General features: G+C 44.5%; 2 protein-coding genes across 2 annotated transcripts; both read right to left on the minus strand.

Annotated features, from left to right (window-relative positions):
• Nucleotides 1–1,691: 1,691 nt before the first annotated feature.
• On the minus strand, nt 1,692–9,996 carry HMGCS1 (3-hydroxy-3-methylglutaryl-CoA synthase 1). Its single transcript, XM_086629001.1, has 10 exons — nt 9,974–9,996; nt 8,031–8,488; nt 7,518–7,643; nt 6,833–6,997; nt 5,941–6,109; nt 5,648–5,818; nt 4,687–4,793; nt 4,218–4,343; nt 3,789–3,952; nt 1,692–3,406 (listed from the first exon to the last, which is right to left on the minus strand). Exons 1-10 carry the CDS (start codon nt 9,988–9,990, stop codon nt 3,314–3,316), a joined length of 1,596 nt encoding a protein of 531 aa, XP_086485127.1. The 5' UTR covers nt 9,991–9,996; the 3' UTR covers nt 1,692–3,313.
• A 10,853-nt stretch (nt 9,997–20,849) lies between these two features.
• CCL28 (C-C motif chemokine ligand 28) lies at nt 20,850–23,414 on the minus strand. The gene is made up of 3 exons (XM_086629265.1): nt 23,201–23,414; nt 21,802–21,928; nt 20,850–21,006 (listed from the first exon to the last, which is right to left on the minus strand). Exons 1-3 carry the CDS (start codon nt 23,412–23,414, stop codon nt 20,850–20,852), a joined length of 498 nt encoding a protein of 165 aa, XP_086485391.1.
• Nucleotides 23,415–25,662: the final 2,248 nt, after the last annotated feature.

The raw sequence follows: 25,662 nt of genomic DNA on the forward strand, positions 1-25,662 counted from the left end.
GTGACCTTTTTTGTAATTTTTGAATAAACCAAAAATGCCTCATCTCCTTTGCGTTCCTCAAGTCACACTGAAGCGCCTAAATACGGAGCTCTCATGCACTTGCTTGTCCCTTGCCCCAGAGACATGATACGGCCAGTGCAGGAAACCCAGTAAGTGAAAGAGGTAAGGGATCGCTAGTGGAGGTGACCTTTTAGTGAAGATCAAACAGTACTGCGTTTAACACACTTGGGAAATTCTCAGTACAGGCACATAACAGCTAACTTCTTGAGAAGTTTTACCTCAACTTGACAGAACTTTACCGCTGCAAACCAGGGCGGTTTTTGGAGAGAACTAAATTTAAGCATAAACCAGACCATAATCTAAACAACTGCGAATTCTTCAAAACTTCTTCAGCAAATTAAACACGATAAAATGTGTATCAGGGCTTCTTCTTTTTTTTTTTAATTTTATTTAAAGAAACAGCAACGCTGCTGTTGACCACAGTTCTTAATTTGTTACGATTCAGAAAGGCAAAATTAGTACATGCCCCTTTAACCCTGCATGTGTGGTTGCAATTCCTGCAATTCCTACTGCGTAACTGGTTGTGCTACCACCTGTTAAACTTCTGACACCTTCCATGACTGGCACGATTCTGACAGTCCAGAACTGCTTTGACTCCAGTTGCACTCCAATAAAGAAAGATTTTAGTGTTCTCCAGAACTCACGTAGTTTTAAATTCCTGCTTTAGCACTAGGTTTCAGTAAGCTGAATGCAACAAACAACAAAATCCTCTTACATATTGAGCATTATAGGCTTGTACGAACTCCTGCCACACTACTTTGGCAACAAAGGCTGTCACAAAGCCAATTTTGACACTTGTGCCCACTGCAAGTTAAAAGTTGGATAGCCTGACAACTCCGATTGTTCTGAGCATCACCAAGATGCAGACACTCTGACCTTCAGCTTTAATGGCTTATTTTGTACTTCGATCTTCAACACCACCACCTCCAGTGCAAACAGTGGAAAAGCACAGTAGCTGTCCTCTGAACAGGGACAGCCGACGTGCCTAAGCTAAAGAGGCAGAGCCTGTGTGGTGTTAGTTAAGGCAAGTAAACTAAGACAAGGTTTAGAGAAGTACAGCTGGTGCTTTCAAATTTAAGGGTAGGATGCCTTATCTGTTATGGGGACTGATGAGGTGATCAGTTGACTTTAAAAGGAGTAATTAATGTGAATGAGCAACAGAATGACTCTGAAAAGTCACACCTGGGAATCTGGACACAGCGAGGCTCAGGTGAGTACAAAGCAAGAACCAATCTCCCTTCTCAGTTTTTCTGAGGGAGATAAAACGATACTGTCTTTCCCAAGACAGTAATAAAGATGAACTGTATTTCATAAGCTGGGAATTAATTCCTCCACTATATACAGTTTCCATATAAAAGCAGTTATCTTGAAACACAGCCCTGAAATGGTGGTTTTTCAGCAGCCTAGGCAACCCTTTCTTTCCACCTTTGTAATAAAATGATACTAAGAAAATCCAAAAGGTCCACAGAGCCTCTGAACACAGAACTTCAGATTTTCACAGGGCCAGTTTCCTCTTTCTTTCCTGTTAAAGAAAAAAAGCCCACGCATCTTGAAAACCCAACAAGTCAGCACTACTCCAACAGGTTTCAAATATCTCAAACTTTATTTTAATAAAGGATCAGCCTCACAGACCATGAGGTCCCTGTGGTTAACTCTGTGCCAGTAGCTCACTTCTTGGCTCGTCCACTGCCAGCAATGGACTTTGTTCCATGGCAATTTGTTTTTCTGGTGCCAAAAGAAGTTTCACAAGGGCAACCTAAACCAAAACACTTCCAAACACTATCGTCATGCACCATCGCTCCATCATTTTCAGCAGAGTAAACAGATTAGTATTCATCAATTTATAACAAACAACTATTTTACCAAGGCTTGACTGTACAAATACAGCAAGTTTTCAAATCCTAGTGAGTGACAGATAATACAAACACTTCATTACACACAAAAAGTTTGTAATTTAACAGACAAATCATTTTTTGCTACTTTATATTAGATAATGTAACTTCGTAGAATCAGCAAAGAAATAAATTCAACAAAACTTCATTCTGTACATTAGCTCATTTTAAATATATATTACAAGCTTACAAGGCTCATGTCATAGTTAATTTCCAGTCTGGGCTTTAAAAATCTACCAGAATGGAATCCCCATTAGCATTGTATATCTACCACTTGCAAAATGGATAGTTTGAGCTTGCATGTTGGAAAAAAGAAAAAAAAAAGACCCCACTCCTACAGTATTACCAATAGTAAGTAAGAAGGACTTCAAAGTACAAAGCCAAATTCAAAGTTAGAAATAGTCTTTTGGAAATATATTGTATAAAGAAAAGCGAGAGGCCAGAGCTCTAGACAAAGTAATCTTCCTCCCTTCCTTTGCCAATTAGAACAGCTGCATAATATCTAGAAGTTTTATTTGAAAATTCTGCTGCCTTTAGGTACTTCTCCTAAACAAACCTGCAAGGTGCCAAATCAATGAACTAATTTCTTCAGAAGAAAAAAAATTACTATCTCCCCTCTTTTTCCTCTTCCCTCCCAGGCTGCTGTGGTTTATAATGCAGGTATAAAACACCTAAGATGGACATTAGGAGGAATTACATAGCAACCAACACAGTGGGTCACAGAGTTTCTTGGAAGAAGACCACCTGTCAGTCTAGCTGTTCTCGATTCAGTCATTTCGACAGAGGAGAGAAATTCTATTCCAGCAATGAATGTTACTTGGTTCTATACCTTTCCCAAAGCAATGAGGTGATGGGAGGTAGACTGGGAGAAGAAAGGGAAGGCAATAAAGAGAAAGAGAAGTGCAGTACTCAGAAGACTGACTGCTTACTGTCAAGGCACTGAGAACCCTAACATTAAAAGCTTGGACTATTTTGCCACACACTTGAGTAGAAGTAGAAGTTAACAGTGTAGGTTTTGAGTCATTTTGCATGGAAAGAGCAAGCAGCAGATTACTTTTTTCCTATGTACAAAGACCTTGTAATAGACTACAGCTACTACTCTGCAATTAAAAAAATCAGACATGTTAAGGAATCCCCTGACAATCCCCTCCATCTCTAGTATATTCATGATTTTAGTGTTCTGAAATACTATAAATATCAGCACACCATATTATGACAATTTTTTTCAAGGAGCTTAAACAGTTTTTCCATGCTCCAAGGAAGTACTATTGTACACTCAAACTTCAGCACTACTGCAACCCTTTTTCTCTCTCTCACCCTACCCTCACGCCTTCTTACATTCCCCACCTCACAGAGGTATCTTAATGCTCCCCATTGGAAATGGCAACAGTAACGCCTTCAGATTCTGTTGTTGCAGGGATTCTTGGCACTTTCTTAGCAGGGCTTGGGATGTGCTAAGAAGAAGGGAAAAAAAACATTAAATACAGTTTTCTAGTTCACAGACATTCATACTTCATGGCTAGTCCAACTCTCAAGCAACATTCATGCTACACCGGACGGCTTGGCCTTAAGTCAATCAGCCATGCTTTGTGCAAACTGATTATGTGAAAAGAGCCAGTTTGTTCTTGCTTCATTCTCGTGCGGTTTCGTTCTTGTTACGATGAAATGTACTTTTTAAAATCCCATGTTCAATTTTTTACTTCTGGCTTGTGTGTTACACGTGTTAACAAAGCAGTTAAACCATTTCCTTTTTTAACATACATGCACATGCTAAGACTAACACATAAAACCGTTCCACCACTTGTATCAAACTTTAAAAGAGTGCTGAGTGTTCACCTCATGAACAATGCCCGGGTGGACAACTTCAACTCCTGCCTCCAGTGGTCCATCACCCATGAGCGGGCGCCGCGCATAAGTTCTCCTGTGCTTTTCATCCACACGCACAAGGTACCATGTGCCCTCGAAGAGATCTTCTACCGAGCACTGTGGAATATAGTTGGCTGCAAAAAAGCCAGTAAGACACTGTTAGCTGGCTCCTAGAGAGAGTTTTACACAACACAGGTGCTGTTGCAGTTTGGACGCGGTAAGACAGAAAAACCAAGCCTGCCTTTGCCTTTCAGCCACACTGGGCCAATGAACACGAGCTATTCAGAAAGGGACGGACGTTTCCTTCATTCTATACCCTCATCACTTAAAGTCAGGTGAACTAAGTGATGAGTATTCTGCTGTAACAGTAGGAATGATTTACATTTATGATGTTCTTACCCAAATGATGGGTTTCCTCTCTAATCTTCATGTTTTCGGCAAAGACATCAGGCGCAATACATTTTCTTGAGTCAAGTCTTGTTTTGAGATCAGAAAGGCTGACAGTTATTTTGTCCAGTGCAGAACCTACAACATAAAACCATCATGTAAGGCAGCACCAGTGCTGAGAACTGCATGCTAGCATGTTAACGTTTCAAGCCCATTCAAAATATTTTGCATTACAGAAGCTAAACCTTCAGTAATTTAAAAATATTCCAAATTACTCAATCAACACGTTAACAGAATTTGAAGAACATTATTTTTTTGCCCAAGGAGACACATAAACATTCCCTGGAGCTGGAAAATCAATTTAGCATTACTGTCATTAGGCATTGCTCTGCAGGTTTACCTACGCTGGTGAGTAGCGTAACAAGGCATTTAGAGGTGAGCTGCTCAAGGCAGTTAATTAACATCTCTTCCTTTCACTCACCAGGAGTGGCATCCTGTGAAACTCTGATGGAATACAGCGTAGCAGCAAAACCAGAGCCATACGAGAACACACTGATTCTCTGTCCTGCGAGCTGCTCTGGGGAGTACCTGCAAATCAAGCAACAGTTGAGTTTAAAGTGACAATTACTTTTAAAGTTATTAAATTAATTATTTAAAGTGCCTATTTTAAATAACTAGAATCTGCAGCTAGGTTAGAAAAAGCAACTGGCAAATTATATTGACTACAATACCCACTTAGCATGCTATGTGCATAAAGGATGACTTTTAAAAAAACAATTTCAAACACTGCTGTTTTGTGATGAGTTCCAAAGCAGCCTAGGCAAAACAGCAAAGAAATGCCCAGAATATGATTATCTAGAAGGCAGCCAGTTTTCATTTTTAAGTGACCTAAAGCCTAAAATGAACAGCCACATCCCAGAAGGCAAAGTCAGAATAAACGAAAAGGATCCAAGAGGAAAGGTTTCATTTAAACTTAACATGACTTTGTAGAAGTCTGTCATTGAAGAAAAATAAATTGTTAAGTAAATACTAATTTAATTTGGCTTTGCTTGTTATAATGAAGCAGAGAAAGCAGTCTGATTCTCTTTTCCACTGCAGTGGAGTGGTTTGTTTTTTGTTTGTTTGTTTGTTTGTTTTTTTCAGGGGCGGGAGGTGGGCAGGGTGGAAGACTGTTGAAGCTGGGACACCACCCTACAAATAAGACCCTACGATGCAAAGCAGTAAGGAAGGAAGATCAGCTTCTGACGCAGGAATTTTGAGTTTACTAGCCACTTGAACTGGCTGCATATACAGAATAATTTTTTAACTTTAGTCTTGCTGCTTAAGGCAATCTAGCAGGAAGTTTTGCTAGATGGTGTTTTTACAAAAGGCTTTCCGACACAAAAGCCTTTTATGACTTTACATACAAAAACCTATGACTTTTTTTCCAGTTTTATGCTTACTGGGCTAGAAGAGAGGCAAGGCAACCATAGACTGAAGGGGTATACATATTTCCATTCTGATTGGATACAAGCAACGAAGCTTTGGTTTTCTGATTGAAGAGCTCTGCACTAGCTTTCATAAAAGCTTTTTCCACATCTCTGTCAAAATATGTATCTTCAAGTTTCACATCCCTATTAAAAAAAAAAAGAAAAAAGTTCAGAAACGGTTACTAAAATAGCAGAAAGTAAAAACACACCTTGGTTGTGTAACAAATTAAGATAACGTGAATAAGGAACACAATAGCCATTCTCACCTGAAAGCCTCCAGACCGCTGAAAACACCGTTTGCTGTTTCTGGGCTCTGGTCACTGAGAAAGTCATTCAGCAAGAGCCTAGCCACAGACTTCTGTACCAGTTTACAGTAGGGAGAATGAAAGATCATGAATCCAAAGTCATTCAAGGTGAAACGTCTGTCTGTCCCCTCTGGAAGTGGCAGAAATGTTGTGTTACAACTTATGTTTAGTAAACACTCCAGCTATGAAAATAAAATGGGGATGGCAGGATACCAGTCATCATGACACCTCAGCACACAAGAGGCAACCGTTCAGTCAACAACTAGTGCTGTCAAGTTTATTTAAAACGCTGCTGCTGCTGCTATTTAAAAATCACTTTCTTACTGATCTTGTGCACTAACTAACGTTTGCTCTTCTTCTAGAAGGAAAAGCTATAAGCTTAATAGAATCTCCGCATTTATTATGTCAAAATGCTATGTAGAAATTATCTACTTCATTTAACTATCTAATCTTCAAACCTATGCTTAATATGAGTGAGGTAATTACTAAACATACAGGGTAAAAAAAATCAGTACCATTATGTAACACTTAAACATCAACCTCAGTAACTTAAAAGGCTGGGTGGAGGGGGGAATAACACACTTTTAAGCACGGTATTATACATGACGCCAACAAAAGCCTGTAGAGACTACTGCTTACTGACTATAGGTAACCAGCCATACCAGAACAGAAATAAGACATTTCTTACTGGAGAGAGCAAACGTTTCAACTGCCTCAGAGCACACAAACATGAAGGAAGAGACTATATACTAGTCCTTAGAGTGGATGTTAAGAGTTGAAAATGCATTGTCTGTGTAGTTACACATTCCAGTGTTTGCCAGACCTTGCAATACCATGAGGTGAGGCTACATACCCTTTTGCCACTGGGCGTGGATTTTGTTGCGGTAGACAGTGTAGCAGCGATCTAACGCACTGAGGTAGCACTGTATAGACAGTTTGCCATCAACCACAGGATATTCAGAGACCATATCTGGTTTATAGAAGTCGTATGCGTGCTGCATGTGGGTTCCACGCAACCCTGGTGGACGGAAATTGACAGAAGTTGAAAATTAATTCATTCAGCGGCTTTAGCCTCAATCTGAATACATCACCTAACACCTGTAGGGAAACAAGCACTACCTGGCCCCAGTCAAGCAGGTTTTCACAGCACTGTAGGCCCTTCAAGGTAATGTTTCACCCAGCTCTCAACGGCCTGTTAAGTACAGTAGGACTGAGCATGACAAACACAAGTAATAAATGATTTTCATTGTTTTGCCTTGGAAGCAGAGCACTGTGTTACTCAGCTCTAGTCCACTCTTTTGTCAATTTTACTGGAGAATCCTCAAGGAAAAAGCAGACAGGAGCGTCTCTAGCTGTTCCTTGCTGCCTCCTATATAGGACTTTGTCAAATCAGTCCAGAGCAAGAGGAGACAAAGTACAATTTCTGGCATCAGTGGGAGTTAATCTAGCCCTCCAGCAACCCACAAAAAACAGGGGACAGGCTTCCGAATGGATCCAGTTATCTGTCTGAACAGTGTTTGTTTTCTCACAGGACTAACCTCTCTCAAAAATTAACGGAGCGTTCGGACCAACTAGCATAGCAACAGCACCAGCTCCACCTGTTGGCCTCGCGTTTCCGGTGGCGTACACAGCTATGTCTCCAGCCACGACAAGCGCGTAACGCCCTGTCAAAAACACACAGAAACAACCATGAGAAACAGCCAAGAAATAGCACATTTTAATACCCATCACCAATTTTTAGACTTTGGTTACAGAGCAGATGACTCCAGGATTAAGAGGCTCTTCAATCCTGACCTTTCCCCCACATTTCGACTTCCTGGCAGCCACCAGAATTTACAGAAGACATCAGTGATTGTTAGCCATGTCGTCACTTTTTGCGCTGTAACTGAACTAATGGCAAACACCAAGAGCGTTTAAGAAAAAGACTTCAAAAGAGAAAAACAGTTTACCCTCTGTTTTTTTCTATGGTTAACACAAACACTGACATTATAAGGCAGACTACTCAAAACCAGAGGATGACACAACTTTCCAAGAAAATACTCTGAACTTACCATCCCAAGAACTGGACTCAATCCAATTAATAGCATTAAAAAGAGCAGCGGTGCCTCCATAGCATGCATTGGTGGTGTCGATTCCTTCCACGTCCGTATTACCAGATTCTTCAAACAGCTGCATCAGGACAGTCTTTACGGATTTTGATTTATCGATTATTGTCTCCGTTCCAACTTCCAACCTCCCGATACAATCATAGGAAAGGCTGTTCCTCTCCATGAGCTTCTGAACCACAGTCAAGCAGAGGGAATTGATATCCTCCCGGTCGGAGCAGAACCCCATCTTTGACTGGCCGAGCCCAATGGTGTATTTACCAGCATCCACACCATCATACTTCTCCAGCTCCGCCTGGTCAACGTACTGAGAGGGAAAATATATTTCCAGTGCAACAATTCCAACATCTTTGGGCCAGCAGGATTCAGCATTCACTGGAAGAGACCCAGGCATTGTGGCAGATCTTTAAGACAAAAAGAAAACCACAAAACCAGCTGATTTATTCACATCCATTTCGAGTAACTGATTTTCTTTTCTGTAGGTCTATACAAAAAGTTAAATTTCAGGTATTCTACGAGGTTGTTTGCAAACGGCAAGCCTTTGCCTCTGGGGAGACTTTGGTCTGAGCATACTGTAAACATCGTTAGAAGTTTTGTCACATTTTATATTAAGATGTACTTTTCAGTGAAAATACAAATTTCAGCCTTGGAAATGAATAGATGTAGGTTACGCCCAAGTTATTTCACTGAAACAAAACACATGCTTAACAAGTATTAAGTGTTTGACCAAATTAGCCTTAATGTTCATTATTCTACTTTTGCTTAGACACAAAGTCTTAATTTTACACAACCAAGCTAGAAACATTAGATTATTCTTTTTTTTTTAGATGTTGCTAGTTACCTCTATGCAGGACTTTTCAAAATTATTTTTATACTAAGTGATTTACATCCCTCCATTTTGTTTACACTTGCAGCAATTTTTTCCTTGTGGTTTTTTTTGCTGTTTTAAGCAGACCGTTTTGGCATTCCAAACACTGGGGCTCCTAATACTAGGCCTGGAGGATACCTCACTATATTGAAGGCTGAGATGAACATGTGGCGATTCTCCCTGACAGACCCAGTTTTCTTATTTTAACCCCGTTTACTGTCGCTACACTCTAGGATACACCACATCCTGTTATTTTAACCCTATCCTTATCACCCAGACAGGCACCATCTTCCCGTATTTCTGCCTACACCCGTACAGAGCACTTGTCCCTTTTGGGCCCAGCTGCAAGTACCGTCACACTGGCCTTTCTTCCATAAACCCACCACGGGCTGAACAAAGGAATAAAGCCTTTCTCTGCTGGAATGACTTTACAGGATGCGCGTTAATACAGGCGTTAAGAAAACATGGAAAGCGTCTTCTGCTACAGGCACAGTCCTAGGCAAGACCTAAACTGAGAGCGCTCGTTTTGATTGTCTCTAACAAAGTTTCAACCCTACCTACGATGCACCTAAACCTATTTAATTGGTACGTACTTCTCTCGCAGCCTGTATTCACATTAAAACGCGCCAAGGGGAGAAAAAGGCTACTGAAAACTGCTTACCGAAGCGCTGCGGCACCACGGCGCGCTGCCGCCGTTTCGAGCAAAACAACCAATTCCGCGTTGTTCGCTGCCACCTCGGCTCACGCTTTCACGGCCGGCCGGCCTCTCCTCCTGTCGCGGCGCCCCTCACCTCAGGCGACCGCCATCCCGCTCCCCGCGCTGAGGGAGGCGGGCGCCACCCCCTCCCTCCCCCCACGCCTCAAGGTTACCCGCGCCCCGACCGAGGAACCGCCGAGACGGTGGCGGGAGGATCACGCCGCGCCCCACCCGCAGCCGTGGAACCCGCCTCAGCGCCGAGGAGCCGAACCCGACCACCTCCCGCCTTCCCGAGCCCACGCGACCGCCACCCCGGCCCCTTACACGTTGCGGAATCCCATGGCCGGCTCCCGGCGTAGTGCGCAGGCGCGGGAAGTCATCCCGCCCTTCCCGCCGGGGGTGCGGGGAGGGACGGGCAGCGCCGGCGCGGCCATAGCCGGCGCTGCCCGTCCCTCCCCGCACCCCCCACGCTAAAACTTAGCAGCACCACAGAGGCAAAAAAAAAAACCTTAAAATAAAACCCACCAGCACTCGAAATTCCCGGTTTTTTGGCTGTTTGTTTGGGTTTTTTTGACAATCCCTGGCCACAGGCTACCCCATCCCGGTGGCACCTCACTTCTATTCACGTATTTTTTTTTTTTTTTTTTTTTTAAAGTTTCTCAAGTGCCTAAAGTCGCACCTTTATTTTTGCGCGGCGAGCGGTGGCGTCTTTTTGAAACCAGCTGGATTCACACACAAAAAAAAAAAAAGGCAACGCAAAGCCTAATTTCTGCCTTTAGGAAGTTACTGGGCAAGATTAAGGATTTGCCATGGCACAGCAGCAGGTGTATGTTGCTAGAAGTGGGATGGCCATCACTGCTTTCCTAAAGCCACAAGCAGGGAAGGGAGTGTGGTGGTCCAGAGACTTCCAGGGGCTGGGGGAGGCATGCTCACATCATCTCTCGGCAGCGCAATGAGCAAGTCACACGGATCTCCTGGGGTCACAGAGCAGTGCTGGGGTCCAAAACTTGCTCCAAGAGCTGCATTTTACCCAAAATCTGCAAAGGCATTGCAAGGGAGAAGGATGCTTTTCCGGCTTGCAGTACGAATTGCAGACATGCCACTGACAGAGAGATCTCAAGGTACCAGCTGGGAAAAGGACTTCGAGGTCCCGCTCTCTTTCTGGCACAAAACGCCTCACTTTCTTCAAAAGGGGACAAAAAGGAAACGTAAAGTGCTGCTGGCTCAGCACAGTGTCTGGCACCCACCCTGAGGGTGAGCCTTGCACCCAAAGCAGAGCTCATCTCTGCTCCAAGAGCCAGAAAGCTCAAAGTTAGAGGCTGTAGAGACTCTTAGAGGCTTAATTTTATTTAAATTACATACTAAAACATAATGCATGCAGCATATCATGGGCTTGACCCGTAACAGCCATAGAACAACAGTGGCTATTAACCAGGCAGTGAATTATGAGGAAGCAGTACACCAAAAGGATTTGCATTATTGATGAGGAGGGCTGATGAAAACACTCTGCTTTGTGCTTGATCCTTACAGAACTTTCAGATAAAAAGTGACATTTAATTCACATTACTCGCTGCAGTTCTCTCATCAAAAAACTTTCTGCAGAAGACAACTAAAGGGAGACTCTTTCTATTGTATTCTCGTGGCTCACCAAACACTAAGCTCACCAAACACACCTAACGTAGCGGCAGTTGGGGCTATCGGGCTGCACAGCAATGAAAAACACTGCTTTGTAAGCTTGCTCTGATCACTGAAGAAAATGGGACATATGACATCTTAAGTCAGTCAGTCATTACAGGAAAAAAATTTGTTTACTTGATGTAAAACAAACAGCCTTTTGTCCTCCTCATCGAATGGCAAATAACATCCCATCATTGAGTTTTTACTGAAGTTGAAAAAGTGCTCACAAGTGCAATTTCTTTTAAAAGTCTGAGAACCCCAAATGCTTTAGTATAAAGCAACGAGAAACCTGCTTTGTTCTGTGTCTCTTTGAGATTGTGTAGGGAACGAATGAGCAGCGTCAGACTGCCACTACTTTCTGCCAGTGTTGCCAGAAACACATTCTCCCACAACTGGTGGCTTTCGTTGCCTCTGTTAAGAATTTGAGAATAGTCTGTCAATAATTTGACTTCATTATTTCCCGCTTAAGCTTTTAATTCTACAGAACGCTTGGCTGGAAGCTAGAAAATAAGCCCCCAGCCTGTTCGCCGCAAGCCATGCGTGTGGTTCGGTAACTCCCTTTGGCGTTTTACCTCGGCGGGACTCGGAGGAGACACTTTGCTGGTGACATCAGGGCCACTTCAGGCTGTTTTTCAGAAGTTAAACAGCGATGATCTGGCAGCTTCAGCTATGACATCATATAGTTATCCCCGCAGAACTGAAAGGTCTACAGGCACCAGCCGCATGCGAGGCACCCCTCAGGCCACCAGAGGTCACTGCCTCTTCCCGGGCCGCTGCTATCCGCCACGGCACGGACCGGGCGCGAAGGCGGCATCCCCGCACCCCCCCCCCAGCTCTGAGCCGACGGGATGGGACTACGTGGGAAACTGGCAAAATGCGTGAACGCACCAAAAGCAGAGTCGGTACCCCGAATTCATTCGCAGGGACCCACCCGCAGCCCCTCCCCTGCGGGGATGCCGGGCACCGTCCCTCCGGGTGCACCCCCCACCACATCCGGGACCGGGACTCGGGCAGCAACGCGGGTGCGCGTCGGGATGCCCACAGGCGTGCGACAACCGCCGCGAAAGAGGCGAGGGCATCCCTGGGGCAGCACCCGGCCGCCTGTGCCCTGTGCGGCGGGCGGGTGGCGTGACCAAGGGGGCGCGCCCGCCCCGCCCTCCCCGGCTTGGGTGGGCGCCTCTGTCGCGATACTGAGAGGCGATTAAGGGACATGCCGAGGTCGCCGCCGCTTTCAGGCTTCTTCGTGGCCTCTGAGGCGGAGGCAGAGCCCAGCGGAGCCCCGCAGCAGTCGCCCACCACAGCTTACCCAGACACGGGGCTTTCCCCGGAGACAGGACGGGACGCAGCACCCAGGGCTCCTGCACCGGGGATGCCGGCTCTCCCAGAAGGCGTTTTGCCTCGCCGGCTGCCCCGGGCAGGGAGCGCCGCCCGCCGCACCGCGCCCGTGGCGATGCTCCATGATGCTCCGGGCAGCGCCCGGTGCGGCGTGGGGCCTAACACCTACGTTAAAAGGCACCCAGATACGCCTCTCTCTCTTTTTTTTTTTCTTTCTTCTTTTCTCCCTCTTTTTCTCTTTTTTCTTTTGTGTTTTTCTTTCTTCCGCCCCCCCCCCCACCCCCCCCCCCTTATTTTCTCTCCCCCCACCCCCGTCCCTTGCCGCACTGCAGGCACTACTTCAAACGTGCTTGCATCCACTGAAACACGATATCCCGACCCATCCTCAAGCCCGGCGGCCGGCTCCGCAGCCTGGCCGCCCCACGCCTGCTTCCCCCACGCGGCTCCGCGCCCCCCGCCGCGGCTGAGGGCAGAGGCAGGGGCCGCCGCCCGGCGGTGAGACCGCAGCGCACGCCGTCCATCCAGCCCAAGGACCCCTGGGGGCCGAGCCGCCCTCACCTGTTGGAGGGGATCGCTCCCGGTGTCGCTTGCTGCTCCGCACCGTCACCCGTTCACACGCACAGCGGAGTACACGGGGCGCTGGGAGCGCGGCGCCTTTAAACAGTCTCACCGCCCGGGCTCCTGCCCGCGCCCTGAGAGGCAGCTCCCCCCGCCAATCACAGCTGCCGGCGCCCAGGTCCCGCCCGCCGGCCGGTCCGCAGCTGGCGGCGAAGGCGGGGGGAATGGTGTGAGAAAGTGACGCGGCGTGGCCAGAGGGCAGCGCGCCAATGAGGACGCAGCAGAGGCAGCGGGCGCTCAATGGGAGCCGAGCGCAGCACAGCGGCAGCCAATGGGAGCGCGCTGCCGACCGCGGGTGAGAGTAGGACGGCTGCCGGTCCCCGGCGAGGCGAGGAGGCGGTTGCCGGGCAACGGGAGGCGAGGCCCGCCCGGCCCCGCTGGGAGCTGCCGCTCGAGCCGCCCCGGCCCCGGCCCCGGCCCCGACCCCGATCCCGATCTCCGTGCCGGCGGGCAGGGGTCTGCGGGACAGCAGGAGGCCGTGGTGCGGGAGGCTCGCCCCGGCAAGCGCAGCCCCGCGCCCCAGGCCTGTGACAGGCACCTGCCTGCAGTCCTTCCCCGTGGCGGGCCACGACGAGACGCTCGGGGCACGGACGAGGTCTCTGCCAGCGAAATTGCTTCACGGAGGATGTGATGTCCTGTCCTACCTGCCCCCGCTCCTCCCGTAACAGTCTCTTCCCAGCTCGTTAAATCCGCGGTGTGCCAAGCCATATCGTGGTGTTACTGGCATTTGACACATTCAGAAGTAGCTTGTGATGGGTTTCCCGTGCCAAACTCTGTAGCCTTTAGGCGCTGTAATGATTTATATTCAGCTAATCCATTGCTGCGCAGGTTAGCGAGTGTCCCTGGAGGAAGCCTCCCTGCCAGTACTGGGGGTACAAACCTCTGTTGCGGATGAGCAACAGCTCAATAAAAGTCACACATAAATCTTAAAGCCTGGGTAATTTTGTTGCAAAACACTGGTCGAGTAAGGGAAATACACTCCCTCAGCAGCTGGTGTCAAGTTCTGTGACACCTGATTACTACAGCTAGCAGAAGACAACCAACACCTTGCTCACATCACACAGTACCAGAGTGTTAAAACTGTTATTTTCACCATCCTAGGGGAAGGTAAAACCAATGCAAAATAAAGGGAAAAACTGTCATTGGAAGTCATAGCTCCTACCATGTTTGTTCAATCTGTTTTGAACTCGTAACTGTTCTACTGTCATCATCATGTAAAATCACAGATGTGTCGTAAAACTCTCCATGGTGTGAGGATTGAGAAATACTACTGAGAAACTGAGAGAGGTTTTGTTTGCATGCTACCCTGCTACCTTCTGACAAACTTACGCCAGTCTGTGTACAAGCCATTTGTAATTCTGAAATTCATTCGTAATTCTGAAAAAACATGTTGACAAAATGCAAACTCAGTTGGCCATGGTATAGTTACATCATGTAGACATGCTGTTATCTTCTGTGCCTACAGACCAAAGGACTTCTTGTTTGAAAATTCAACTTCTGCTCTAGGAATCTAAAACTTCAATTCTTCCTTTTTTTCCCTTCCCATCACAAAAACAAACAAACAAACAAACAAACAAACAAACAACAACCTCAAAAAAAACCAACCCAAAACTAAAACAAGAACTCAGTCCTTGTTCTAGGCTTCAAAACGAGTTCCTAACGCCAGTCTCTCCTTGTATGCTTAGGTGGCAAAATGTTTCCTGACAAGAGAGTCCTTGGGCTGTTGTGGCTTTAGAGAAGAACAGACGCTCAGGAGGAGATGAAACAGTCCATCTCACTGAATTTGCAGGAGCTCATATTAGGGCTGTGAGTGTACCCTGAGACCTCGCAGCCCCTTCCCTGCTCCCTGGGGACATAGCTGCCCATGTGCAAGGCCGGCTCCAGTACAAGGCGCTCACATAGCCTGGGATGGGGCTGCAGTGGAAGAGCTGTGTGATGATCAGCTGTGAGGATCCCCCTCGGTAGCCTGTTCCCCTTCACTTGGGAGCTGCGTTTGAACTTGGGTCCTTGCCTGAGTGGCACCGTGGGTGTGCCAGTGCCTGGCTACGTCCCTTGCTGATCCTGACCCACTGACTTGACTTCCCAGCTTCACCTCTGACCTGCTCATCACTACAGACTTGTCTGGAAACCTGGACTCTTGGCTGACCCTGCTTGCTGTCACTGGCCTTGCTCTGCTTTTTTGTTTGGGCACTGTGAGAGCATGCCATTGTCGGCAAGGTCGCTGCCCTGCCTGCCCTGTTGTCATGTTCTGCTCCTGGCTTACCTGCCCTTGCAGAGCAGCCTGTCCTCGCTGCTCCCTGGCAGCTTAAATCTGCTCACCTGTAAGCCAGCACTTACGTGGCAATGTTTTTTTTTCTGATAAATGTCACGTGCCCTTTCAAAATTGTAAAGGCAGAATGGTTTTTCAAATGTTTTTTTTTTGGTGTGTAGTCACCAATAAACACAGATGTAAATAGCAATCTTCTTATCTTTAGTACATCTTCACAGATCAGATCGGAAAAAGGTGCCAAAATGACTAAGATTGGCTTGGGGAGATGTTTCATATTATATCTTTCTTTTGCACGGTCCATGATTCACCATGATCAATGACATCCCGTAGTCTTTGACATTAACTTTCTGTGTTGTAGAAGACAGGATGACATAGACACGCATGAAATCATTGCTATTAATTTAAAATCATGTATTTGCACAAAACCCCCACCAAATTAACCACCTATAGCCAATAAAATTATAACCATGTTCTCCTATTGTGCCAGTACTGAAGCCCATTTAAAGATTACACCCTGCAGATGATGAAGGAAAGCTAAAAGTGACAGACAGTTGGTGGATTTTCAGAGTTTTAAAACCGAAGTTAAGGACATGATGCAGCCCTAGTTTTTTAGTAATTATCTAAAGCTAAATTCAGAGACCAGGTACCTAACCTATGCTGCTAAAAGCAATGTATTTGTCTCCTCAGAACGTTTTTGGATCCAGGTGCTAATTTAAATTTACATCAAGTACAGAAGTCCTCCTTTTGTGGACTAGTTTGATGACTAATTCTTTGCAGCCTGAGATGTACTACTTCTTCTTGTTAATCAGTACAATTTATTTTATAATTGTTGTCAGTAGCATTATTCTTTTTATTCAGCTTTATGAGGCTCCTACCTGCTTTTCCCATCACTGAGTGTATTGCAAGGGAATGCTTACAAAAGAAATGCTATTATTTCATCACAGGAAAGGATCTGCCTATATTGCTATTGCAATAGACTACAATTGCTTTCAATATTAATTTCTTAGAAGGATTGCAGTAATAACATTAAAGGTGTTGGTGTGTCTTGTTCCAAATCTTTTAGGTAATTAATTATAGTCCTCTAACCAAATTACGCTCCAAACATGTGATTGCCACTATTTCCAGCCCAGCTTGTGAGAACGCAGTGATTTTCCTTTTGTGGCTCTAGAGCTTAGCCAATCTGTCCAGCGAGATTTTCAGTTGAGACTGTATTAGATAATTTGGGTTAATGTACCAAAATTAATGCTGCACCTGGATAACCTTAGAACTGGAAACCTGAGGAAGGAGAGGTCCATTTAGTAATGATGGTATTACCAAAGACACTCAGCATAACTCGGAATGACCTTGGAGCAGAAACAAGCTCAGATCCTGCTAGTGAGAGGACAAACACACTTTTCTCTTTCTCCCTTAAAATCCAGTCTGTCTGGATAAAAGAGGAGTTTGAGTTTGAGTCTCTCTCACCATTTTTCAGCTGTGTAGAAGTGGGTGGGATCTCCTAATCCAGTACTTTCTTTTGAAAGAAAAGTGTTTGCTGTCTGATGACTCACCTTTACTTGTAGTTTTAAGCCAGTGTATCAAATTTAGGGCTCTGGTTTTGTCTCAATAGACCCAACAGTTTCTTTGCTTCTGTTTAGTAACTCTTAAGCAATCCTATCTGTGACTTTTTTTTTTTCCTAAAGCCTCATAGAGAGATAGAGATTGTCCTATTAGGTTAAATTAATAACTCTTAAAATAAATGAAACAGCCAGGTGATTAAAGCTGTTTCTTTAAACCATTTCAGAGTGAGTTTATTGGAATTTTCAAGAATATTAATTACAGGCCTAACTTGGGTTTAATTCAATGAGAGCTACACTTCTAAGTCACTAAAACACCCACTGGCATTTTCAGACACAGCCAACTACATCTTTAGGCACCTAAACCCATTGAAAAGAGAGATTTAGCCAGCTTTTCAGGGAAAACAAAGTAATGTGCTGTATTAATCTTTTCCACAAAACAAGATGTTGAGATGACTTTACTGAAAAAAAAGCATTGATTTTATTTTGTTGCCAAGTACAAAGTAGCAAAGGTCAAAAATAACGCTCAGGTACAGAGGGTGTGAGGTCACCCAAGTGAAGGTTTGGAAACTGGAGGGTTTTTCTTTTATATATTTGTGTGTCAGAGTTCAGAGATAAACGAAGCTGTACCAGACAGTAGATCTTTCAAGTGCTATTTTGATACTTCGTATACCAATATCAGGGAAGGAAGCTTTTTAGTTTGAATGACTAGCAGAAGTTGTTTCCAATGCAATTCCCAAGAGGATGCACAGGAACCCAAACGTGAAACACAGTCGGCAGCTGGGAGAGGACTCCTGCCATCTCATAATCTCTCCTGTGATCTACTGAATCCAAGAGAACCTGATATGCAGTAACACACACTCTGAAGAACTGGGAGATGTAAACAAAACTGTTGAAGCCTGTCTTTTAAAGTAGGTCCAGTAAATGCAAAGATATCGATAGTATCTGAGTTGCAAATCCAGCTGGGTCTTAAAATGTTTGTAACACTGTAACAGTTCCAGTTATTAAAAGCTATAAAAACCCATTTAGGTCATACTTTGCTGCTTTTACACAGCGTGCCTAAGAGGAGGAACTGCAGCAGTGTTATAATTTCAAATACAAAGTAGTAATTGTTGAACAGATGAGAATCTAAGACTTGCGGGCCGGGAAAGCTGACAGCATGAAGAGAGGTCACCACCAGGAAGCAGGTACTGCTCTCCAAACTGGAGTCAGTCACCGGAGGAGAGGTCTGCAAGCCGGACCTGGAGAGAGCTTCCCAGCAGCTCATGCCTAAACCAACACGGACTCCCCTTCCCTTTCCCCCTTCCCCCTTCCCCTTCCCCTTCCCCCTCCCGTTCCCCTTCCCCTATCCCCTTCTCCTCTTCCCCTATCCCCTTCTCCCCTTCCGCTTCCCCTTCCCCTATTCTCTTCTCCCCTTTCTCTTCCCCTTCCCTACAGACTTCCAGAAGTTCCCACTCTAGATGTCAGCACTGCTATGGTCTCATCTAGAGTCACAGTTTCATTTTTTCTTACCCATACTGTCAGCTTGACTTTGCTCCCTTCTTTCTCCAGTCTCCCAAGCTTTCCTGACTTGCCTTTACCAAGTGGCAATACTTAGTGACTCTGTAAGTGAAACAGTAAGATGGTTCCCAGGGACCTCAGACACGCCTGCATCAGCCTGGGAAGTTAGTTGCATACTCTAATCCTGTGAAATGCTGAATATCCCTGATAGAACAGGCATGGAAATTAGGGTACACTCCACACTGTAGTCAATACTTAAGGTACACTCTATACACTCAAAAAGCCACTGGTAGTGTAGGTGAAAAAGCTGTGAGGAGCTGAGATGCCATCATAAACCTGCCTAGAGATCTATGACTCAAGAGGGAACTGTGAAGGTAAAATCTGGAATCCAAAGCAGAATATGAGGAAGAAAATAAATAGAACTGCCAGAAACCGTAAGATACTGACACCATGGTGTAATATATTTCAGCAATTTAGCGTTCCTGGTGCTCTGCTGATCTGGGCCCAGGAGGATTGGATTGTAATACCCATTTGTTCTATCCGTGTGGTGTCCAGGCAGCGCAGCATCAGAGTGCAAATGAAATGCTGGAAAACATGTGCCGTTTCAGCTTGCATCTGCCAGGGTCACATCCTCTGCACCCCAGCATGCTGAACATGGCATTCGGGAGGAAGAGCTTCTGTGCGTGTTCAGAGTCGGAGAGAGCAATCTCAGCTCCTGCTCCTGGCAGAAAGCTTCCTGCGTGTCATTTCAGCAGGCAGAGGATGGAGCCAGGCCAATATATATGATGTGCACAATGTTCCCTAGAAGTTGGAAGAGTTAGATAAGTTGTCTGATCCCTGTTAGGAGGCTGTTGGCTTATCAGAGAAGATAATTATGTTTCCTTCTCGTATCTGTTTTGGAAGGAATCCTTTTCTTTCATCAGATACGCATCTGTGGGAGTATGCTACCTATTGCCTAGTGACTTTGCTACACATGCGCACCTTTATTTTATTTAGGGAACATAGCAGCAGCTGCTTCTACCTACTGTCATCTGCCACGCTTTCTCCCATGTTTGCATTATGTAGTTAGACATAACAGCTACAAAAGAAATACGACAGACAGCTCTCAGGAGCTAATTTAAGTCAAACGCAGTGAATGAGAACAAACAGTGACTAGCAGGGGAAGAAGAGGAAGAAAAGAATTGTGCTGCCATATTAAGTATTTTTGGCTCACTAGGTAAATAGTTTAAGTATGCATTCTACGGCACTTAACTCTTTTTAAGACCTCTCTTTTCTGTCATTTCCATGCTTTCCACATATGCGTCTCTAAGAAAAAGCACCTTTGACTGAGATGGCTTTGTTGAAATACTAAATTAGTTTGAAGTCTCCAAGGAAGGAGTGAGGCAATTGGAGATTGTGCCACACAGGAGAAGGCAGTGCGATGCAGCGGGAGGGAAGCTATGGAGTGGGTAGCCAGATTGGCATCACCATTAGTCTTCAAAGAAAGGCCTTGATGAACACATGCAATCCTCAAGGCTAATTATGAGAAATTCAGCAAAGAGGGTAGGAAGGATCCAGCTGAAGTATTTGACTAGGGAATTGAATGAACAAAAGCCATAGAGATTAACTTTATTGCATAAATTTGAATGCCACACTTTGAGGCGGATAAACAGGCTCAGTTATTATCACTGAAATGATATTTCCTGATAATAACAGCTAGAAGCAGAGATTGTTTGGAGTAGGTAAAAGATACATGGTTTTGGCCAGCTTAAACTGAACTAGTATCTGGAAACATATCTGTAAAGTTATGTAAGAAAGATAAAAAAAGATTAATGACTGGAAGAATAGACACTAAACAGGCAACTGCACAAAGATGGTTGCAGACGTGAGGAAAGAGTTGCAAAGAATGGGACTAGGAAAATGGAGCAGTGAGAAGGAACTGCATACTGGCATGTTAAAATAGAAATCACAGAGGAGGTTGCCATGACAGCAGGGTGGGAGAGAGGAGGATTTAAGTTGACCAATAGGTCTAGGAGGTACAGTGAGCACTTGCTACAAGGCGCTGTCAGGAACACGTTGTCATTTGGCTGGTAATCTGACTGGCATCGTTCTTGTGTACAGGTGCTGTTTTCTGCCACTGCTTTCTCTAGCACATAGATATTTGAAGTCATTTTAATGCTACAATTGTTTGTTGTTGATGAAGTCTGGTATCTTTGTTCGCAGTTCCGTGTGCCATGGGTATCTTCATCATGGGGCTTACTTCATCGTGTTACTGTTTCTTGTCTTTCTTTTTAATAATTTTGGTTCTTCTCTGCTTTCTACTGTGAGTTTTTTTCCCGAGAATCTTGTGCTTATTCTTCTTCATCCATTTTTTAACTTTTCTAATCTGTGGACTCACACAGAACTTTCTGCCTTGTATGAAGAGACTGTCAGAGCAAAAATTGGTTGTCAGTTTCAAAGAAAAAATGTATAAACCCCAACTTTTTAAAACAATCATGCTTATCACTTACCTATGAAGACCACAAAGTTAGAATTGGTTTATCTTAAATTATATTTTATACTATGTCTATTCACTTTTGTCTGGTTTCAAATATGTAAAAGTTAGGATCTATGGTTTACATAATTACACTTGTTTTCCAAAATCTGAAAAAAGCTTTACTACTTCAGTGGGTCTGAAAAGAACCACAGTGCAAACCAGTACATTTCTACGGCCAGTAAATAAGTAGACCTCTTTATTATTATTATTATTGTCACAATCATCATGCAAATGTCTAAAAATGAAAGATGTCCATGATTTATTTGAAATTTATCAATTTAACACAAACAGTGTGATATCGTACTAGCCAAAAAAAGACATTAGAAATGGCTTATGTACAGAAGTAAAGCTGATTTACTGAGTTTAGACAGGGTTTGTAGAAGATCAATAGTTAGAAAGAGAGAAGTCTTGAAGCTCCTAAGTCATTCCTCAGTTCTGAAAATGAAGCAAGTGTCAAAGTTAGTGCAGGGTGAATAATGATCAATATTATTATTGAAAAGGATATTCAATTTTAGCAGTCAGAAGTTTAAATAGCACAAGGAAGGACAGTTCTTAAATCGCGCACAATCTTGTTTTTCAGTGGATTTGTGTTAGCATTCTAAGATTCTACCTGTTTAAATGCCCCCTAATAGGTTTTAACTTAATGGTACCCCTTTCACAATGAAGGACCCAAAACATCTCTTACATAACAGCTTCTAGGTGACACAGGCCATCTGCCTTCTGGATTTCAAACCCCTCCACTCTTCGGAGAATTCCTTTGGGAATTTCATCTGAAATTTTCATGCAACAGTTAAAGGCCCCAGGAAACAAAGCTAAAAAGAGTAATAACAATGTTAGTAACAACATCGCTATGAAGAGGACAAGTCATAGCTTGACTTCACAGAATCACAGAATGGTTGAGGTTGAGGGTGGAAAGGACCTCTGGAGATCATCTGGTCCAACCTCCCTGCTCAAGCAGGACCACCTGGAGCCGCTTGCCCAGGACTACATCCAGATACCTTTTGAATATCTCCAAGGATGGAGACTCCACAACATATCTAGGCAACCTGCTTCAGTGTTCCACCAGCCTCGCAGCAAAAAAAAAAAAAAAACGTGTTTTCCTGTGTTCAGATTGAATTTCATGTGTTTTAATCTGTGCTTATTGCATCTTGCCCTGCCAGTGGGCACTGCTGCGAACAGCCTGGCTCCCTCTTCTTCCTTCATTCCCATCAGGTATGGGAATGATGGTTACAGCACCTTGATGAAAACTCCCTTGAGGCTTCTTTTCTGTAGGCTAAACAGTCAGCCTTTCCTCATATGCAAGATGCTCCAGTCCCTTCATCATCTTTGCGGACCTTCACTGGACTCTTTCCAGTCAGTCCATGTCTCTCTTGTACTGGAGAGCCCAGAACTGGACTCCACACTCCAGATGTGGCATCACTAGTGCTGAGTAGAGTGGAAGGATCACTTCCCTTGACCCTGTGGCTGGTACTGCCTGCTCCCAACCCCTGGTAACGTGGTTAGCATAACAAATGCCATTTTATGAGACAAGCAGCCGCCCTCCGTGACCGGGTAAGTCATGTATTCATTCCTTTTTCCTTGTTATCAGTTCCTGAAGGTCCTGTGAACCAAGTAAATGAATCAAACAGATTTCTTCTTCCCTTCCCTACCGGCCCCCAGCATGTACTGCTGCCTGGCATTATTCCTCTCTGGATGCAGGACTTTGCATTTCCCCTTGTTGAATTTAATGAGATTCTTCTCTGCCCATTTCTACAGCCTATTGAGGTGTATTTGTAAGGCAGAAAAACCATGTGGTGCATCAGCCGGTGATCCCAGTTTTTTATCATCTGTAAACTTGCTGAGGACACATTCTGTCCCATCATTCAGGTCATTATTGAAGATGTTGAACAGTATTGGCCCCCATGGTGACCTCTGTGATATGCCACTGGTCACTTGCTCCCGCTTGGACTGGGTGCCACTGATCACTACCCTCTGGACCTGGTCGTTCACCCAGTTTTCAGTCCACCTCACTATTTACTTATCTAACCTGTACTTTGTCAGCTTGTCTATGATGATGTTATGGGAGACAGTATCAAAGGCTTTACTGAAGTGGAGGTAAACAAGATCCACGGCTCTCCTCTTGACCACCAAGCTAGTCACCTCGTTGTAGAAGGCTATCAGGTTGGTCAAGCACGATTTCCCCTTCATAAACCCATGCTGACTACTCCTGTTCACCATCTTGTCCTTCAGCTCTTTGGAAATGCTTTCCAGGAGGATTTTCCCCATCACCTTCCCAAGGATTGAAGTGAGGTTGACCATCCTATAGTTCCCTAGATCTTCCTACTGTACCTGCAGATAGACTTCCGATTCTACCTTTTTGCTCCCCATGCTGCACGCATTAGTGGAAGCACATTTCAGAGAGGTGTCAAGGGTTAGTTATCTTTACAGTTTATGGGATGAGACACTACCCTCTCCTCAGCTTCTTCCACAAGACAGATGGGTGCTTTTGCTGTTCAAAGAACAGTTTCCCCCACCTCTCCTTGTACACACATATGTAAGAGATTGTTACAGTAAAATAAATCTTTTTAAAAAGATAATTCAGCTGTTTTTTTGTGGAAGAAGATCACCAACATTAACAACACAGGAAGTCCCAGGAGTGTAATTTAAAAGCTCTGCCTTGTGAGGTTGAATCAGGGCCATTATCTTTTGTCTTTGAGGTTATTAATGCTGTTTTGTGGGGTTTTTTTGCCTCAAGGGCTCCCATAGCTGAATGTGTCTCCACTAGGGAATGATCTCCTGCAGATTTTTTCCTGCTTGCTAATGTCATCTTGAAAATAAAAAGTCACTGAACCTTAAAATCAGACCATAACTCAAGATTTTTTTAATGACAAATACTAATATTTTGGTGTTTGATTTTCTTTTGCTCTAGCACAGAATCTTATCTTATAAAAGGAAATCCCTCCATCAGCTCAAGGACAAGAAAAGCTATGTGTCTTAGTGATTTATCTAGGATGTGAAGGTCTCAGGATCATTTGCTTCAAAGTGAGCACAGCAAGGACCCCTGTGTCACAGTCTACGAACCGATCTGGGATAAACTGGGAGACAGTCTTCTTCCTATTTGTTTTGGTTTTATTTTCTAGCCTGTAAATCATGCTGTTCCATTTAGCCTTGGAGCACAAGAGTCATGGAGCAAGAAAAAAAGAAGCAGGAGAATCAATTTCAGTTCCTGTAAGCAGCAGACGAGAAGTTTGTTTAAAAATTTTCCTGTAAGCAAGAAGATCGGGTGCTCTGTTCCTTACAAGAGGGCTTGCTGAGCACTGGAATAACAGATGCTGGCAAAGCTGTAGCAGTGAGCTCGAGCACCTAGCACTGCAACAGAAGTCGCAGAAGACCAGTCAACCTATCTGCTGCAGCTTGCAGGAGGCTTTCGTACCAGTGGGGCTAACACAGCTGTGGGATTTCACAGTCGGAAGGGAGGGTGAAAGAAAGCAGATGGCCTAACAGTTGCCTCCTCAGCAACCCAGAGAAAAGGATTATAAAAAAATCATATTGTGCAGAAGAATTAATTACATGTTGACTATTACCTGTATTATTTCCTTGTCCTTTGCTTTTCTCTCTTCAACAGCACACTGCTTATGAAGCCAATTAATTGATGTTTGCAAATGGGAATTCAGCTCATTGAGCACCAAGTTTAATTTTTTCTGCTGGCTCAAGACAGTGTCGGTGACACTAAAGTATACACTTTTGTTGTTGCCAGTCAGCTCCTGACAGAAGGATTATGTGAGATAAAAACTCAAGGAAGGGTAATTATACCTTGAACTCTATCTGAGGTTGCCAGCTGTGCTTTTTGGAGAGGTCTAGTCCTGTGCTTCTCTGGGGTCTGGGAAACAAAAATACTTGCCAAGGCCAGCACTGCCAGCCTCCTAAGGAATGGCTGGATATTACAGAAGGTCTTAGGGTGAGCCAGCTGTCTCCTGAACTCTTCCTCACCTGGTTTCTTTGGTGCCTGGCTACCATCTCTTGCCCTCATTCCACTTTATGTGCTCAGAAACATCACTTGCTTTGATCCTCAGATCTGAACCATCTGTACTGCACTATAGTGCACCATAGTGCACTACATAGCGCTATGCTAGTCATTTGTACACTTCATGACTGAAAATTAAGAAGTTAATATTGACATACTTTTGTAGCTTTATAAGGAAAAATAGACACAAAATCATATAAAAAAAATAAAGCAAAATTCTTGATGCATCCAGGTGGGCGTACGAGTATCTCACTGGCCATTCATGACAGACTGCCTTTTTGCAAGGAACTTAGCCAACAGGAATTGCATCTTTTAGAAACTTGTTTATAATTAAGCCTTTAGATATCACTTATATAACTAGAGTAGCAGTTCTAGAGTGAATTAAAGTACCTGATGCTCAGTCAATCTTTGAATTGGAGCATTAAGCCACTGACATCTTATTCATGCAGCTATTCGAAAAGCTGTGCTTCTCAACGTAAGAACATGCAACAGGCTGCACGTGAAACAACAGAAAGCAGACTGAAATTTTGTACAAAATGTGAG

Source organism: Tauraco erythrolophus, chromosome Z (assembly GCF_009769465.1).
Source record: "Tauraco erythrolophus isolate bTauEry1 chromosome Z, bTauEry1.pri, whole genome shotgun sequence".
In the NCBI taxonomy this organism is placed as follows: Eukaryota; Metazoa; Chordata; class Aves; order Musophagiformes; family Musophagidae; genus Tauraco; species Tauraco erythrolophus.

What these genes read in the sequence shown, in the direction of transcription:
- HMGCS1 (XM_086629001.1), bottom strand. An exon ending in CCACGCCCAGTGGCAAAAGG is followed by an intron (nt 6,110 to 6,832) that starts GTATGTAGCCTC and finishes TGCCACTTCCAG; the next exon opens with AGGGGACAGACAGACGTTTC. An exon ending in CTTGCCTCTCTTCTAGCCCA is followed by an intron (nt 4,794 to 5,647) that starts GTAAGCATAAAA and finishes CTTGATTTGCAG; the next exon opens with GTACTCCCCAGAGCAGCTCG.
- CCL28 (XM_086629265.1), bottom strand. Translation starts at nt 23,414, where the DNA reads ATGGTCAACCTCACTTCAATCCTTGGGAAGGTGATGGGGAAAATCCTC. An exon ending in TCTTGTTTACCTCCACTTCA is followed by an intron (nt 21,929 to 23,200) that starts GTAAAGCCTTTG and finishes TACTCTTTTTAG; the next exon opens with CTTTGTTTCCTGGGGCCTTT. An exon ending in TGTCACCTAGAAGCTGTTAT is followed by an intron (nt 21,007 to 21,801) that starts GTAAGAGATGTT and finishes TTGCTCTGACAG; the next exon opens with TCTCTTCATACAAGGCAGAA.